The 15025-nt window shown below is 34.4% G+C and overlaps 1 protein-coding gene across 1 annotated transcript; it reads left to right on the top strand.

Moving 5' to 3' along the window:
- Positions 1–284: 284 nt before the first annotated feature.
- On the top strand, positions 285–14094 carry LOC104109954 (pectin acetylesterase 9). The gene is made up of 12 exons (XM_070197188.1): positions 285–914; positions 1080–1162; positions 5433–5562; positions 6813–6892; positions 8818–8937; positions 9420–9544; positions 11931–11991; positions 12068–12124; positions 12214–12291; positions 12386–12491; positions 13086–13234; positions 13652–14094. Exons 1-12 carry the CDS (start codon positions 773–775, stop codon positions 13751–13753), a joined length of 1233 nt encoding a protein of 410 aa, XP_070053289.1. The 5' UTR covers positions 285–772; the 3' UTR covers positions 13754–14094.
- The last annotated feature ends 931 nt before the right edge of the window (positions 14095–15025 follow it).

Below are 15025 nucleotides of genomic sequence, written 5' to 3'. Positions count from 1 at the left end.
AAAAAGTTCCAGCATAATATTGGAGCACATGCAAGAACTTCTCCGGAGTATATTATGGTGGAATAATACATTTAGGGCCAAAAGGCTGAATGAAATAGCTTGCTCCTTACTTAACCATAACCAAAAATTGGTCCCACTCCCATTCCCACTTCTCATTTCATCTCATCTATCACCTGTCAATTGCCATTGCGGCTGACCCCACTACTCTCACAAATTTGTTAATCCACACCATCCCCACTGCCCATTGGGCTTGTTCTTAAAGTCACTTGTTTAATCCGTCGCACACTTAAAACCATAACAAAGACATTCCCATTTCTTTCCCTCCCTCGGAAATCCCCTTCATACACTACAACTCTTTTTATAGTACGCCCAAATTTGGGGCTCTGTTCAACTCTCTTGCTTCCTTTTTCAAGCCATTTTCATCCTTTTCTTCAGTGCTTCTGCAAAATTCTTCTACTGAAGGCATAGAACTTGTGCTTTTTCTTTCTTTTGTTTCCTTTTAAGCATAGAAGTTTTAATTGAGTTTTATTTTCCTTATTCGTGGTGTAAATTAAATGCTTTTCATTCTTCAGTCAACAGCGAAGATCTAATTCCTTCATTCATTTTTAGAAAATAATTCATTCGCAATTACTCCTATATCCAACAAGTTTCTTAGTGGATTACATTCACATCTCTATTCGTCTCTCCACGCATTCTTTCTGTGAACTATAGATTCACTATAAATATTGCTGCATTCCCCTTTTTTGTTTTTCTCTGGGGAGCGCAGTAAAAAATGAAAATGAATGTGAATTCTGTTATCCTGTTGAAATTGGTTCTGCTAATTTGCTGGCCATGGCTGGTTTACTCAAAAGGTGAACAGAGTCGGCTTTTGGTCAACATGACTCTTGTCCATAACGCTTCTACTCTAGGAGCATGTAATAACCCCATGCCCTATCTTTATTGAGAGCTTTAATTTCCTTTTTACCAATCATTAATAATTCCTCTTAAATTTCGCTATCAAACGCAAATTTACTACTTTTGTACAGGTAACAAACTAATTAATGGCATTGTTAATTAAACATTGAATTTTGATTTTGCAGATTGTTTGGATGGAAGTTTGCCTGCGTATCACCTGCACCGAGGATTTGGAGCAGGAGCAAGCAATTGGCTTTTGCAATTTGAGGTAAGTGATTCCTTTTTGGAGTTTCCTGTAGGGGTGGTAAAGGGCAAAAAGATTCTGTCATTGCGTACAGTTTAGTAAATAGAGTAGTTACAGAGACTTCTTTTGTTTTGCTGCTGCTTTTCTGCACTTCTTGATTAACGTGCCTGCAGCCTTTCTTTAGTAATTAGTTCTCTCTACTTTTTCTTTTGGTGACAAAACACTAAAACAGATATCGTGGGTGTTTCGGTTAAAACACGTTTTGACGTTGCTTTAGGAAGTTAGAAAACAACCTTAATGCTGTTTTTAGGCCTTGTCTCATTTTTTGGGATATTGAAATTCACTTTTTTCTTTTCCTTTTCATTTAATTACTCCAAATTGATCTTTTTACGTACTAGTATTTCCTTTTTCCCGTTTTGTTTCCGCTTTCTTTTTGTATTTGGCCAATGTGGCTAGAGAAAGAACTGTTTTTTCCTTTCAGTCACTTGAGATAAGTTTAATAGTAGCAATTTTTAATCATATTCAAATGTTTACAATGCTCTAGGAATTTATTAACAATTTTTTTAAAAGTTAAGCTAAACAAATGCACAAGCTTTCTATGAATTTCTTTCAAAGTTCACTGCAAAGACACACATCATTATTTTCGAGAAACAAAACACAGGACCAATTTCAAAACTAAATCCAAACGGGAAATATCACACATCATTATTTTCGAGAAACAAAACACAGGACTAATTTCAAAACTAAATCCAAACGGGAAATATCACCTTAAATTCGTTACTCTGATTCGCTTTAAATTGAACATCTAATATTTGATTTCACATAGAGTATTTAAGAAGTAAATGTTAACATTATATATATATATTTTTTTTTTTTTTTAATTTATTTATTTTTTCTCTCCTGCTTGTAATTTTTTTTAGCTTAAATAATTAATTTTAGTGCATTTGGATGTTATGCGATCGATCTGTTTCAAAGGTTACACCTTAGGGTAAAAAGGTAAATTCTCTAAAATTACACTTTTGGGCCATTAGATTGTATTAGTTTGATCAAACACAATTATCAAGATTAAAAATGTTGCTCTACTTTGTTGTCTATTAATCGGTGAACATGTCGCATGATGCTTAAAACGATATGTTTAAAAAGAACATTTGGTATGCACAAAGAGGACAAACAAGGCAAAGAGAAACTTTCTGCGATTATGGACATGATGGTTCCAATAGGCAAAAGTAATGGGAAGGAGTAACGGAATTATTTATGCATTAAGATTTAAGATGCACTAATGTAACATGCCTCTTCAAATGTTCCTAGTTTTTTCTTCTCTTTTTCTACATGCATTAAGATGTCATACAGTTTTTATTATGTGCAAAAAATCAAAAATTCAATGTCTTGGTTATCTGATCATCTGGATTTAAGAAAAGGAAAAAAGGATGTAGAGAAGAAGGGGTGAGCCTAATTCTTACTTTTAGATTGATTTTTAGGGAGAAAAAGAGGGAACAAGGAATAAAATTAAGGATAAGGTCGTGAACCAAATTTTCTTTTCCCATCTTTCCATATCTAAATGAAACTTTGATAATGTGAATAAGATTTTAAGTTTATTAGCAGAATAATTCTTGATAAAAAGTATTACTGTTAAATGAGATCAAATTTCTTTTTTCATTAAAAATTCAAAAATATAAAGTTACCACTCGTATTCTCACCTTTTTCTTTTCTCTATTTAAATACGGTTTCCACCTCTTTTTCTTCTTTTCATCCAGTCCAAAACATGAAAAAAGTGCATGCGCGGATTCTAGTATTCTAGTGCGAAACATCGGCGACTTATCAACCTAAAAAGGCAAAAAAGGATTGGTGAGCGGAACATAAACATGTTTGTCCATTTATCTAAAAACGGACCCCTACTCTCTCATTCAATCTGTCCATTTCCGTTTCTCAATAATTAGATTTTCACTACTATTTATTAATGATAATAATAGATTAGAAGCTTATCCTATCAATTAGTTTTCAAAGGCGGCTTGAATAAGTTCCTCCAGTTGGCCATATGGCCATTCTGTTTACGACATGACAACTTGCATATGGACCACAAAAGAGAGACAAAGTTGTCATTTTAAGGAGTATTATTATAAGTAGGACTAGATGTAGAAAAAGTATACATGTTAATCGGGTCGGGCTGACCCGTTTATAGCCCGGGTCAGCCCGGCTCACCCCGGTACTGTAGCGTAGGGGCGGGCGGGGAGCGGGTTTCAAACGAACAGTTTTTTGATACCGGAACCCGTTAACCCGTTAACGGGTTGTTAACGGGCTACAGCCCGGTTTAACTCGTTTTTTAACATTTTTTTTTAAAAAAAAAATTTACCGTTGCCACAATGGCTCTTTTTTTGCAGAAATGGCCATTTCGGCCTACCCCTTAAGAAAATAGCCCCCACACCCCTAGTATTTGATAAATAACAATTTTAACCTTTTAAAAACTATAAATAGCCCCCCTTCTTCTTCATTTTTTCTCACAATTCACTCTCTTACTACTCTAATTCTCTCTTGATATTATTGATTATTATTCTTAAATTCTCAATTACTTATTATTTCAAGTTTCATCAAATATTTAGTTTAGCCATTACAAAATTATTATTATCAAATATCAAGTATTCAAGTGAAGTGTGGTATCAACTATCAAGTATCGATCTATCAATTGAAGTTTGATTTTTGATATCAAATTTAGTGCGGCATCCGGAATTCCGATACACTCGTTCTATATCTTTCTCTTCTTTGGTGTATATTTATTTTATTATTTACAATTATTAATTTAATTTATATAAGGGATATATTTAGAGCAGTCAAAAAAGCGTGCACTAGTAGAGGTGGTAGTAAGAAAACTTCCAAAAGATCAAAAGGTGGTGCTTGTTCTTCTAGTAGCTTTACATATATTTCTGAACGTTCACCTGAAAATTTAAATGTAGATTATGAGCGACTTCAAGAAAATTATGGTATAGATGATGATTTAGATGATATTCCATCACCTGATAATCTTGAAACACCACCAGCTACATCTGGTAATGTTAGTCAAACTCAAAATAATAGGGGTGGAAGTCGTGGTAATACAAGTAGGTCTCCCCTCCCTATTAAGAAGAGTCGAAGATTAAGAAGTAAGTGTTGAATCTATGCTAGATAAGTTTAAAAAATATTTCTACCCAATTCCCTCTATTTACCTAATTGGTATTATTTTAAGCCCTTCTATCAAAATGGCCAATTAAGGGGAGGACCAAGAAATTGGAGATATAATGGTTTATGGTTCTGATTCAACCAATGCCGAAAACCAAGAACCTCATGTTGACATGGATGAATTTACAAAAATGATGCAAAGCATGTGATGTACTATTTTTTTTTTTATAATTGTTGTAAACTTTTAATTTGCAAGTTCAAAAATAACAAAAATCAAAAAAGAACTTGCAACTTAATTTGAAGTATTATATATTATTCAATAAAAATATCAAATGAAAGTATTCGGAGCTTGATCCTTACATATTGCCTATTGGTCTTATTAAATAATTTTTTATAGCCACTTACTTTCAAATTTAAATTTTAAAATTATAAAATTCAAATTTTAAATTTAAAACTTTAAACTTCAAAGTTTAATTCTAAGCCTTAAAAGTTTGCTAACACTTAAGTATCAATAACATTGAATAAGAAAAACAAAATTTACTTTAAAAAAAAAACTCACGGCCCGCTAACAGCCCGCTAAGCCCGAACCCGGACGGACAAAAAAAAACCCGAAAAATTACAGCCCGCTAACAGCCCGCAACGTTAAACAGACGGACTGTTTTTTTTTGTGTCCAGCCCGCCCGTTAAACACCCATAAGAAAAAGACACGTCTATAACCGCTGCCAGTATCCTTTCTACTTTTTTTTAAATTAAAATTTCTAGATATTTCAGATTTCAAAATCCGAAAAACACAAAAACATTAGATGGTACATGTGAGAGTATAAGATAGCAAGTATATTCCGTGAAATAGTGCACAGAAATTGATTCGGACAACACTATTATATGTATAAAAAAAAAACTTAGCTAGAGTAATTAGAAATCTATTGAAATTAGAACTTGTGATACTAATAATTGGAACTTTTGTGTTTTTGGCTACTTTGTTGTTTAGGTGAAAAAGTTGCATTACATTACATTAGGCTAATAGAAAAACAGACGAAAAAAGAAAAAGGATAATGGGTATGCAAGTTTGTCCAAGAAGTATAGTGGCTAGTGAGCGTATAGCGAAACGTCTGACGTTTTAATTTCATATTGATTGCAATAACAGGGTGGTGGGTGGTGCAATGATATCAAATCATGCTTGGATAGATCCAAAACTCGGCGTGGATCAACTCGTTACATGAATAAGTGGGAGGTCTTCTCCGGCATTCTCAGCGACAATGCGTCTTTAAATCCTGGTAATTCACAAACTTATCTTTATACCAAGGAACGAAAAAACAAAAACAAAAAAAAAAATTACCGGAAGCATGTGAAATGCCAATCTGGTAAGTAAGAGTACAAAATGCTGTCAATGTAGTATTCTTGTGTGACAAGGTCCATGTTCCTCACGTTTGATGTTCTCCCTTTCCACGTGATTAATAGTTTGAGGACGAAGTAGACAGCTATATGTTTTGGTTTGTCTATCCTCCCAATCTAAAACATTGCAGTTCGATCTCAGCTCCGATGCCGTCCTATTAATTAGATTTTTCTTCTTTTGTCTAATCCTCTTATCAGTTAGATTGGTTTTGAAGTCCAAAAGCAAGGACAGTGCCTGCCCTATATTTGATTATTACTTATCAGTTTCTTAGATATTGCGGGAAACAAATGTCAATTTTGTATGCCATGTTTTAGGTCCAGCATCTAAAACATTTACCCTGTCAGTTAATATGGACAAAGAAAACAGAAATTAATCAGTGTCTTGTTAAATTGTAAGTAGGCTAAATGGGTGCACCGACAGCCAGTTAGAACTTCGAGGACAGCAAAACAAGGCAAATAGACCACCTTTTCTAACATTTTACATGATTTATGCATTTTCTGACCTCTGCCCTGCATTTCCCATCGTACTCTCCAGTAAAGCCTAGCTAAAAAGGATTCCTCTTTATTTATACTAACCAAGTAATTTAACCTTAGCCGTTAAAAGTTAAAAGTGAGAACATCTTGAGAGTCCATGTTATTTTTTCCGGCTTTCTAATTTGGTTCTGTGACTGAGGCGTGAGCTAAGGGTTTTTAACAAGTCAATAATACTGTTAAGGAGCTTGAACAATGAATATTGAGTGTGGAACCTCGATCTACACTGGCAAAAAATGGTGGTCTCTTCATTTAATAATCTTTTCCCTAATTTTCCTTTCTTTTATCCTAACTTGAGAGTTTCTCACTTCGTCAACAGCAGCATGATTTAGAGACTAAAGCCTAATTGGAAAGTAATTACACGGAGTCAAACTTTGTTTCAAATGTAATTGAATGAATCGGATAGGACTATTTCTTTACAGTTAGTTATCAATACTTATCATCCTTTTGCGTATTGAGGATAATCTTTTTCAGAATTTCCCTTTTCATGTGCAATGATAAACTAACATGGTTTAAAAGATTTTTATATATTCTAAATGATTTGAAGAACTGCGTGAGGAATCTGTAACTAACTAATGGAGAAGTCGAAAAACAAATGCAGATTTCTACAACTGGAATCGGGTGAAGCTCAGATATTGTGATGGAGCCTCGTTCGCTGGTGATTCTAAGTTCTATAATGGGGTAAAACTCTACCACTTGCACATACCTCAGTTTCTTGCAGTATTTATTCCTCTTAAATATTCCCACTTTGTGATTCTTTTGCCTTTGTAGTACTAGATTCGTGTCCACTAGATCCTGTTTATCAAGTTTCTATGAAATTACTTTTCTAATCCTCATTATTGTTTGGTTATTATATAATAACTATCAATGCCGTGTCCTAGTAGCTGGCCGCCATTTCCAAAATAAATCTTTTGTTTGATAGTCACCTATCTAGAGTGTTTTAAGTGAGAGTTCAGCTTAATCGGGTGCTTTGTTTTTCCTCGTGCCAAATGATCAAACTTATTTGGTTTGTTGCTGTTTTATCTGCCAAACTATGGGTGTATAGAACCAGTAGAAGTCATGAAACTAATAGCTTGTTTGGTCAAGCTGGAAAAATGCATATTTTGAGAAGTGTTTTTTCCAAAAGTGCTTTTCGAGAAAGTAAAACACTTTTGAAGAGAAACAATGTCTTTGGCTAATTAATCTGAAAAACACTTTTGAGCAATAATTTGAGTTTGACCAAACTTTTTAAAAAGTAGTAATAAAGACATAAAAAGATTTACTTAATAGTTAATATTATATAAATAAATGAATAATCTCAAATATTTATTATTAAAGATAATAATTAAGTTTTTTATTTTATTTTATTTAAGTAAAACATGAAAATAAATTGAAAAGTACTTTAATTCTTTCAAGATGATTTAAATATATTAAAAAAGCATTCAACATATTTATACATTATGAGAGTTCTCAATACTATAATCTCTAATTCTAATTATTAGGTTTGAAATAAGTAATGTTATTTTGGTATATACTATATTTTGTTAAAGGTATTTTTGGTAAGATGAAAAGTCAAAACTGCTTCTGCTTCTAGTTCTAGGAAGAAACTACTTTTTTCTGCTTCTCTAAAGGTATATTTGGTAAGATGAAAAGTCAAAATTGCTTCTGCTTCTAGTTCTAGGAAGAAACTATTTTTTTCTGCTTCTCTAAATTTGATTTTGCTTATTACCAAATGCACTCCCCCCCCCCCCCCCCCCCAAAAGCTTGGCCAAACACACCTCAAGTTGAGAAAAAATGCTTTTTGGGAAAAAAACACTTTTGGCTTTGGGAGAAGCTTGACCAAACAGACTATTAAGTGTTTTAGTTCTGAGACTTCATTTCTAGTTACTTGAGCCAGGAATGGTTTGGTTCTATAAATTGTTTTAAGTATTCCTAATCATTGTGAACGTGAAAAAAAATACTATCGTCTTTAAGAAAGGGTAAACTCAACATTGTGGTTAGGAGATATTGTTTAATATGACCAATATTCACGCGTTGGAAATGAACTGCGAGTCTAGGATTCATTTCAATTAGTAATGAGAGAGGGCATTACAAGGTCTTGAGTACCTCAGTGTAATGATGCTTCATAACATTTTTGTGGAACATTATGGAAATTCAACAGATAAAGATGGAAAAGAATCATAATTTGCATAGCAACATTCATTTGCTTTAGAATTAATATGCACGTGTAATTCACATTAGTTCGGAATATTAGAGCTTGAAAAGCGTGGTCAGACTTGGATCAAGGCCAATATGGAACTTTTTTTTTGACTTCTTTTTATTTGTTATTTCAATCCCTGCTCTTTCTACCAATTATTATGACCTTACTTGTCTTGGATTCTATCATATGACTACCATTTGCGTTACTCTGAATTTTCTTCATTTTTCTTGCTTTCAAGTTAAATAGAATTAAGTATGGAACTGCTAATAGATTTTCTGGTGGCATACATGTTAGATGTCTCAAAGCCAATTACTTTTGCCTTTGGACTAGTTAAAGAATTATGGTCTTGATAAAGGTGTATCCGGTCTGAGTTGTACCCTGTTCTTACTATTAACCGAGTCCTTTTCTTGCGTGAAATGAAGCACAGACATATTCCCGTAGCAGCGGCGAGCGAAATGAGAGCACATTGCTTTATTTCAGAGGGCAAAGAATTTGGCAAGCAATTATTCTTGATCTTCTCCCAAAAGGTCTCGGGCGAGCAAAGAAGGTAATGACATTAGACATACTCCTTTGCACTTAAACAGCATGTGATAATGACCGTCAAGGATTAGGACCACAAATACAGCTCGATAATTATACTTTGGGTAGCAATATGATAAACAGCAATTGGTTCCTTCACCACACACTACCCCCTCCCCATCCTGCCCAATACACAAATATTAGTCTCTTGTGAGGACATAGAGAGGGTAATTAGATGGTCTTGCCTTTCTGAGTTAAATAGTCATTTTCTGTAACAGTAAACAAATAGTGAACTGCCAAATATTATACAAATCTGCTTGGGATCTTTCAGTATGTTTATATTCAAACTCTGTAACTTTAAGTATATAACATGATAATCTTTTTGTTGATTAATTTTTTTTTTCCAAAAGACATGTAATACAAATATTTTAACTTCATAGTCTTACTCCCTTACTAAAAGATACTTTCTGCTTAAAACTGTACTGAGTCACTGACGGCATTTCTTTCTAGGCTTTGCTTTCTGGATGCTCTGCTGGGGGCTTGGCGACCTTTTTGCATTGTGACAACTTCACCAGTTATCTGCCAAATAATTCTAGTGTGAAATGCTTGAGTGATGCTGGATTCTTTTTAGATGAGTATGTTTCTGCCAACTGAACAGGCAAATGTGATTTCCTCTCCGTATTACATTTTGTTAGGATCGGGAACTCGGGTAGTGCGGAATATAGCTAAACAACGGTATAATGACAGTAACAAAGACAATGGGAGTTGATAACAACGACAATTAAAGTAGATAAAGAAGACACAAATTTAACGTGGTTCGGTCAAAGTGACCTACGTCCACAAGCGGAGAGGAGCAATTTACTATAACAATAAGAGTACAAAAGAGAGTACAAAATTAGAGTAAACACTCTAATTAATCCCAAATACCCTAAGAGAATAACCTCACAAGATCACTCCAAAGAAAGGGTTCACACAAGTGCTTCCCAACACTAACTCTCATACAAAACACTCTTAATAAAGGAAGAAAGGAAGAAACAAGAATTGAAGACAAGTCTTGTTGGTGTGTCTACAAATGAGGAGAAACTCCTCTATTTATAGCAAGAAATCCTTAGCCTAATAATGGATATTATGTCATGGCAAATGTCATGATCCACAAATTTGTTATAATGGATATTATGTCATGGCAAATGTCATGAACCACAAATTTGTTATAATGGATATTATGTCATGGCAAATGTCATGAAAATTTGGCCATATTACAAATCTCCACCTTGGCCTAATTTTGGCTGATATAGTAAATTTGCTCCACCTTCTCCGCAAAAGCCCCAATGGGCATATGTCAAAATTTAATGCCATCAAATTCAGACAAGTTGTCTGATATCGAAACTGTAGTAGAGCCTATAACAGTGGAGCCCAATAAAGTATACAACGAACCAGATCTGTGTGCTTTCATGATCACAAGAGCATCTTGAAAAAATTTTAAAACTCCACCTTCACTAGTGAATTTGCACCCAAGCGATTCTAAAGTGCCCAAAGATATGAGATTTTTCTTCAACTCAGGAACATATCTAACATCGGTGAGAGTTCTCACCACATCATCATGCATTCTGACCTGAATTGTACCTTTGCCAATAACGTTACAAGTAACATTGTTACCCAATTGGACAACTCCACCTGCAACTGAATCATATGTAGAAAACAAGTCCCTTCTAGGACACATATGATATGAGCAACCGGAATCTAAAATACACTCATTGTCTAATCTGAAACTAGTTTCAGTTGCTAAAAATATAGTTCCCTCAATCTCATCAGTTGCTACACTAGCTTCGGCGGTGTCAGTACTTTTGTGCTCATTTTTTCTTTCCTTATGCTTTTCTTTATTTTTCAGCTTATAGCATTCGGAGATAATGTGACCTTTCTTATGACAATAGCGACACTGTAAATTATTGTATCTGGATATGGAGTCGGAGTTGCCCCTAACAAACAAGCCAACTTCCGCTTGAGTTCCACTAGCTTCCCCAGTAATATCACTATCTATCTGTTCTTTTGATTTTAAGATAGATTTAATATCCTTATAAGAGATATTATCCTTTGCATAAAGCATAGTATCTCTTATATGCTTAAAAGATGGGGTAGAGAACAAAGCAGTAACACGGCTTGATCCTCATCTTTAATTTCAGCATCTATATTACTCAAATTCATAAGAATGGAATCAAATGTGTCAAGATGAGAGAGAATAGAGGTACCTTCACCCATACGAATTGTATAAAGCTTCTGCTTCAGGTAAAGTCTATTTTCCACCGTCCTCTTCATATATAAGGTTTTCAATTTTTCCCACATGCCTTTAGCTGTGGTTTCTACGGAAACTTCACGTAAAACCTCATTTGAGAGATTTAAAATAATACCTGCTTTTGCCTTTTTGTCTATGATGGCAAATTCCTCATCCGTCATTTTATCCGGCTTCTTCTCATTTCCTTGCAACGCCAAGTCTAAGCCATCCTGAATTAGGATAGCTTCCATCTTTAATTGCCACATTCCGAAGTTTGCACTTCGGTCAAATTTCTCAACATAGGTCTTTGTTAGAGTCATTTTGGCTATTGAAACTAACCTGGTTAGATCCGGCTCTGATACCAATTTGTTAGGATCGGAAATCCGGGTAGTGCGGAATATAGCTAAACAACGGTATAATGACAATAACAAAGACAATGGGAGTTGATAACAACGACAATTAAAGTAGATAAAGAAGACACAAATTTAACGTGGTTCGGTCAAAGTGACCTACGTCCGTGTGTCTACAAATGAGGAGAAACTCCTCTATTTATAGCAAGAAATCCTTAGCCTAATAATGGATATTATGTCATGGCAAATGTCATGATCCACAAATTTGTTATAATGGATATTATGTCATGGCAAATGTCATGAACCACAAATTTGTTATAATGGATATTATGTCATGGCAAATGTCATGAAAATTTGGCCATATTACACATTTAATGGGATGTTTGCATTTTGTTTTCGCAGGAGAGATATAAGTCTGAACCACACTATCAGATCTTTCTATGAAGATCTTATTTCCCTACAGGTATGCTCTTATCATGGCTAAATTCAGGAATGTTTATACTGCGCTATCTTGTTCTGACAAATGTGGTTTTCTGAAGGGGGTAGAACCAAATCTCAATCAAAATTGCACTTCTACACTCTACTATCCACACCTGGTATGATCTAAGCTCTCTCGTCTTATTTAGTTCATAAGCTGGTGATGAAACTGAGCACTCTTCTAAGAATTCTTGAGATGTTCATGCAGTGCTTCTTCCCACAGTATGCATTACCATACATCAGAACGCCATTCTTCATCTTAAATTCAGCATATGACGTGTACCAAGTAAGATCATTCTGCAATTTGTTATAAACTAGGTATACTTCAGAGTAATGTTTGTGATGCACGGTGCCAGTAATCTGACCATATGCTTTTGCAGTTCCATCACATATTGGTTCCGCCTTCTTCTGATCCTCAAAGGCACTGGTATCATTGCGAGCTCAATGTTACGGCATGCAATCCAAGTCAACTAAATATTTTGCAAGGTTGACAAAGATTGTCATATTATTATCTTTGAAAGATGTTGAAGATATAATTAAATAAATACTCTAACAAATTAAGCTTATAGATGAAACGGTCACGCAATCAACATGATTCCAGACCATCTCGATTCTTGGTTATCCAATTTTGAGCATTCATGTTATATTGTCCAATCCTTAGTGTACGGGGTTGTTAAAACTCGCACATCGATTTTGGGGGTAATTGATTTCCTAATATGGTTATGGACAATCCTCACCTGATGAACTAACTTTTGAGGTTGAATAAGGCCCAAAGTCCATTTCTTAACATGATATCATGCAATTCAACGTAAGTCATTAATGTAGGTCCTTAGGCAGTTAAAAATTAAGTTAGAATCTTGTAAGGGTCCGATAGAAAGAAATATCAATTGAATTCACGAAGTATTCAAATATTCGGCAACTAGATTATAGCAATCCTAGGTAACATACTATGCTATGCTATGCTACTCTTATCACGGTACATTTGTTAGTTTTATCTTTATATGTACCTTTCTCAGAATTTGTAATTTCTGTCGCAATTGATGGCAGTAACCATGGTTACCTATTGCTGACTATTTTCAGGGTTCCGGAAAGATATGCTTGAAGCTCTGGGAGTTTTCTATGAATATTCAAGAAGAGGTGGGATGTACATAAACTCTTGCTTCACTCATTGTCAAAGTGAGACACAAGATACCTGGTTTGCAGTTGACTCTCCTCGAATAAACAACAAGGTTGGTCAAATAAATTTCTCACATCTTTGGCTGCGGCACAGTACTTACTTGAAATGCAATACTTAACGCTAAAATGGCAAACATGAACCTTTTTTTTAGTGTGTGAAGTAATTCCAGTCCCTTTCAGTTTCTTCCAAAATCTTCTGTGTTTGTTAATTATTACTACTATGCAAGTTTTTTCTCAAATCATACTGTTAATCACAATCTTGGAATCTAATTCTTATTCGTTTTCTGATAAAATCTACAAAGTAGTAAATGATTCTCCGTGTTTATAGAAAGAGTGGTGTTGTTTTTCCTGAATTTCACAATATATGTACAAGTCAATATACGATCTGATGCAACTGACAACCTATCAAGCACAAAAGTTAATTTCTTTTTGATTTTGTGTCTACTGATTTTGAAACATTCATTTTCCAGACAATTGCACAGGCAGTTGGCGATTGGTACTTTAGTAGAAACGTGAGCAAGGAGATTGATTGTGCATATCCTTGTGACACTACTTGCCACAACATGATTTGATACAGAGATCTCGTACATGCTAATTTTCAGAGGGTAATTGGAACCCGGAAACTCAGCTATACACAATCATACAGACAATACTGGTTATATACTGCAGATTGATTCTTTTAAAAGTGGGATGCAGGAAGGAGTAGGTGTTCTTTTTATAAGATTTTATAAATATATATTGCAGAGTAAAAAGCAGTTTTCTTGTATTCTGAGAGGAGAGATGTTGGAGATGCTGATTAGTCACATAGAACAAATATGTATATCACTTTTAGCAAAGAATATGATAAGGATTCCATACAACCGATTCTGAACTTTTATGTTCAAATATCAGGCCAAAGAAATATATTCACTAATCACTATGACACTATTAATGGACTAAATAATTTCATTGGTCTTTGTCTTCTGGCATTTGATGCGGTTGTTGTCGGGACTTGTTTGTTTTGCCATTTCTTTTGAAAGATAAATAATCCCACGTTAATACAGTTCCTCTGCAGGTCCATAGCCCATGGGACTGGTAAAAAGTCTTGCCTATCTGGTGTAACATGCCATTTTCTTTCTCCATTCTGGTGTCGTGAGAAAAGAAAATATAACTGTAACAGAATAGAATTGAGAATGGCCTAAAACTAACGAACTATATATGCCACTTTGGGAGAAATCAGAAAGCAGAACTGCAACACTATTACGAAATATCAGTTGTGAGACGTGTTTGGAGATTTCATCAATCAATAATAAGAAAAGAAGAAATAGTTGGTAGTAGACATTGGCAACCATGGTGACCAGAGGCAGATTACTGGGTTCTAAAGTAAAAATGTGTACATATTCAATGTATTGCTTAAGATAAATATGTTGTTTGCACAAAAGCTATTGGGTTCAGATGAACCGGTTACCAAAGCTCTAGCTCCGCCCCTGATGGTGACAACATTTTACGACAAATAGTTTGATTCACATGTGTGCGCGAGGAATAGTCGGATAATCAAATGATAACAATTTTAACAGCAGTCTTAGGAGCTCGATTCAGTTGAATTCTCTTTCTCCTCTATAACTATGTAACAAGAAATATTTGATATGGGAACTGAATTTTCCCTCAACAATCCAAATGAAGCATTCTCCTAATGAAAAAAAGGATGTGCCAAGCTTCACATGTTCAACGTGGAAGTACCAAATTATTTCATCAGGAAAAGTTTCTATTTATAGAATAACTTTTAGCTGTAATTTAATAATTAGATGAGTGTTATAAAATAAATACAGTAAAGTAAAGACAATTATAAAGAGAAACTGATATAT

This window comes from Nicotiana tomentosiformis, chromosome 3 (genome assembly GCF_000390325.3).
Source record: "Nicotiana tomentosiformis chromosome 3, ASM39032v3, whole genome shotgun sequence".
NCBI classification, from domain to species: domain Eukaryota; kingdom Viridiplantae; phylum Streptophyta; class Magnoliopsida; order Solanales; family Solanaceae; genus Nicotiana; species Nicotiana tomentosiformis.
Note: the sequence above shows the minus strand (reverse complement) of the source record. Positions and strands in the feature narration are given on the sequence as shown.

Coding starts and splice junctions, on each gene's coding strand:
- LOC104109954 (XM_070197188.1), top strand. CDS start 773: ATGAAAATGAATGTGAATTCTGTTATCCTGTTGAAATTGGTTCTGCTA. Junction 5,563..6,812: donor CAATGCGTCTTTAAATCCTG/GTAATTCACAAA, acceptor AAACAAATGCAG/ATTTCTACAACTGGAATCGG. Junction 11,992..12,067: donor AAGATCTTATTTCCCTACAG/GTATGCTCTTAT, acceptor GGTTTTCTGAAG/GGGGTAGAACCAAATCTCAA.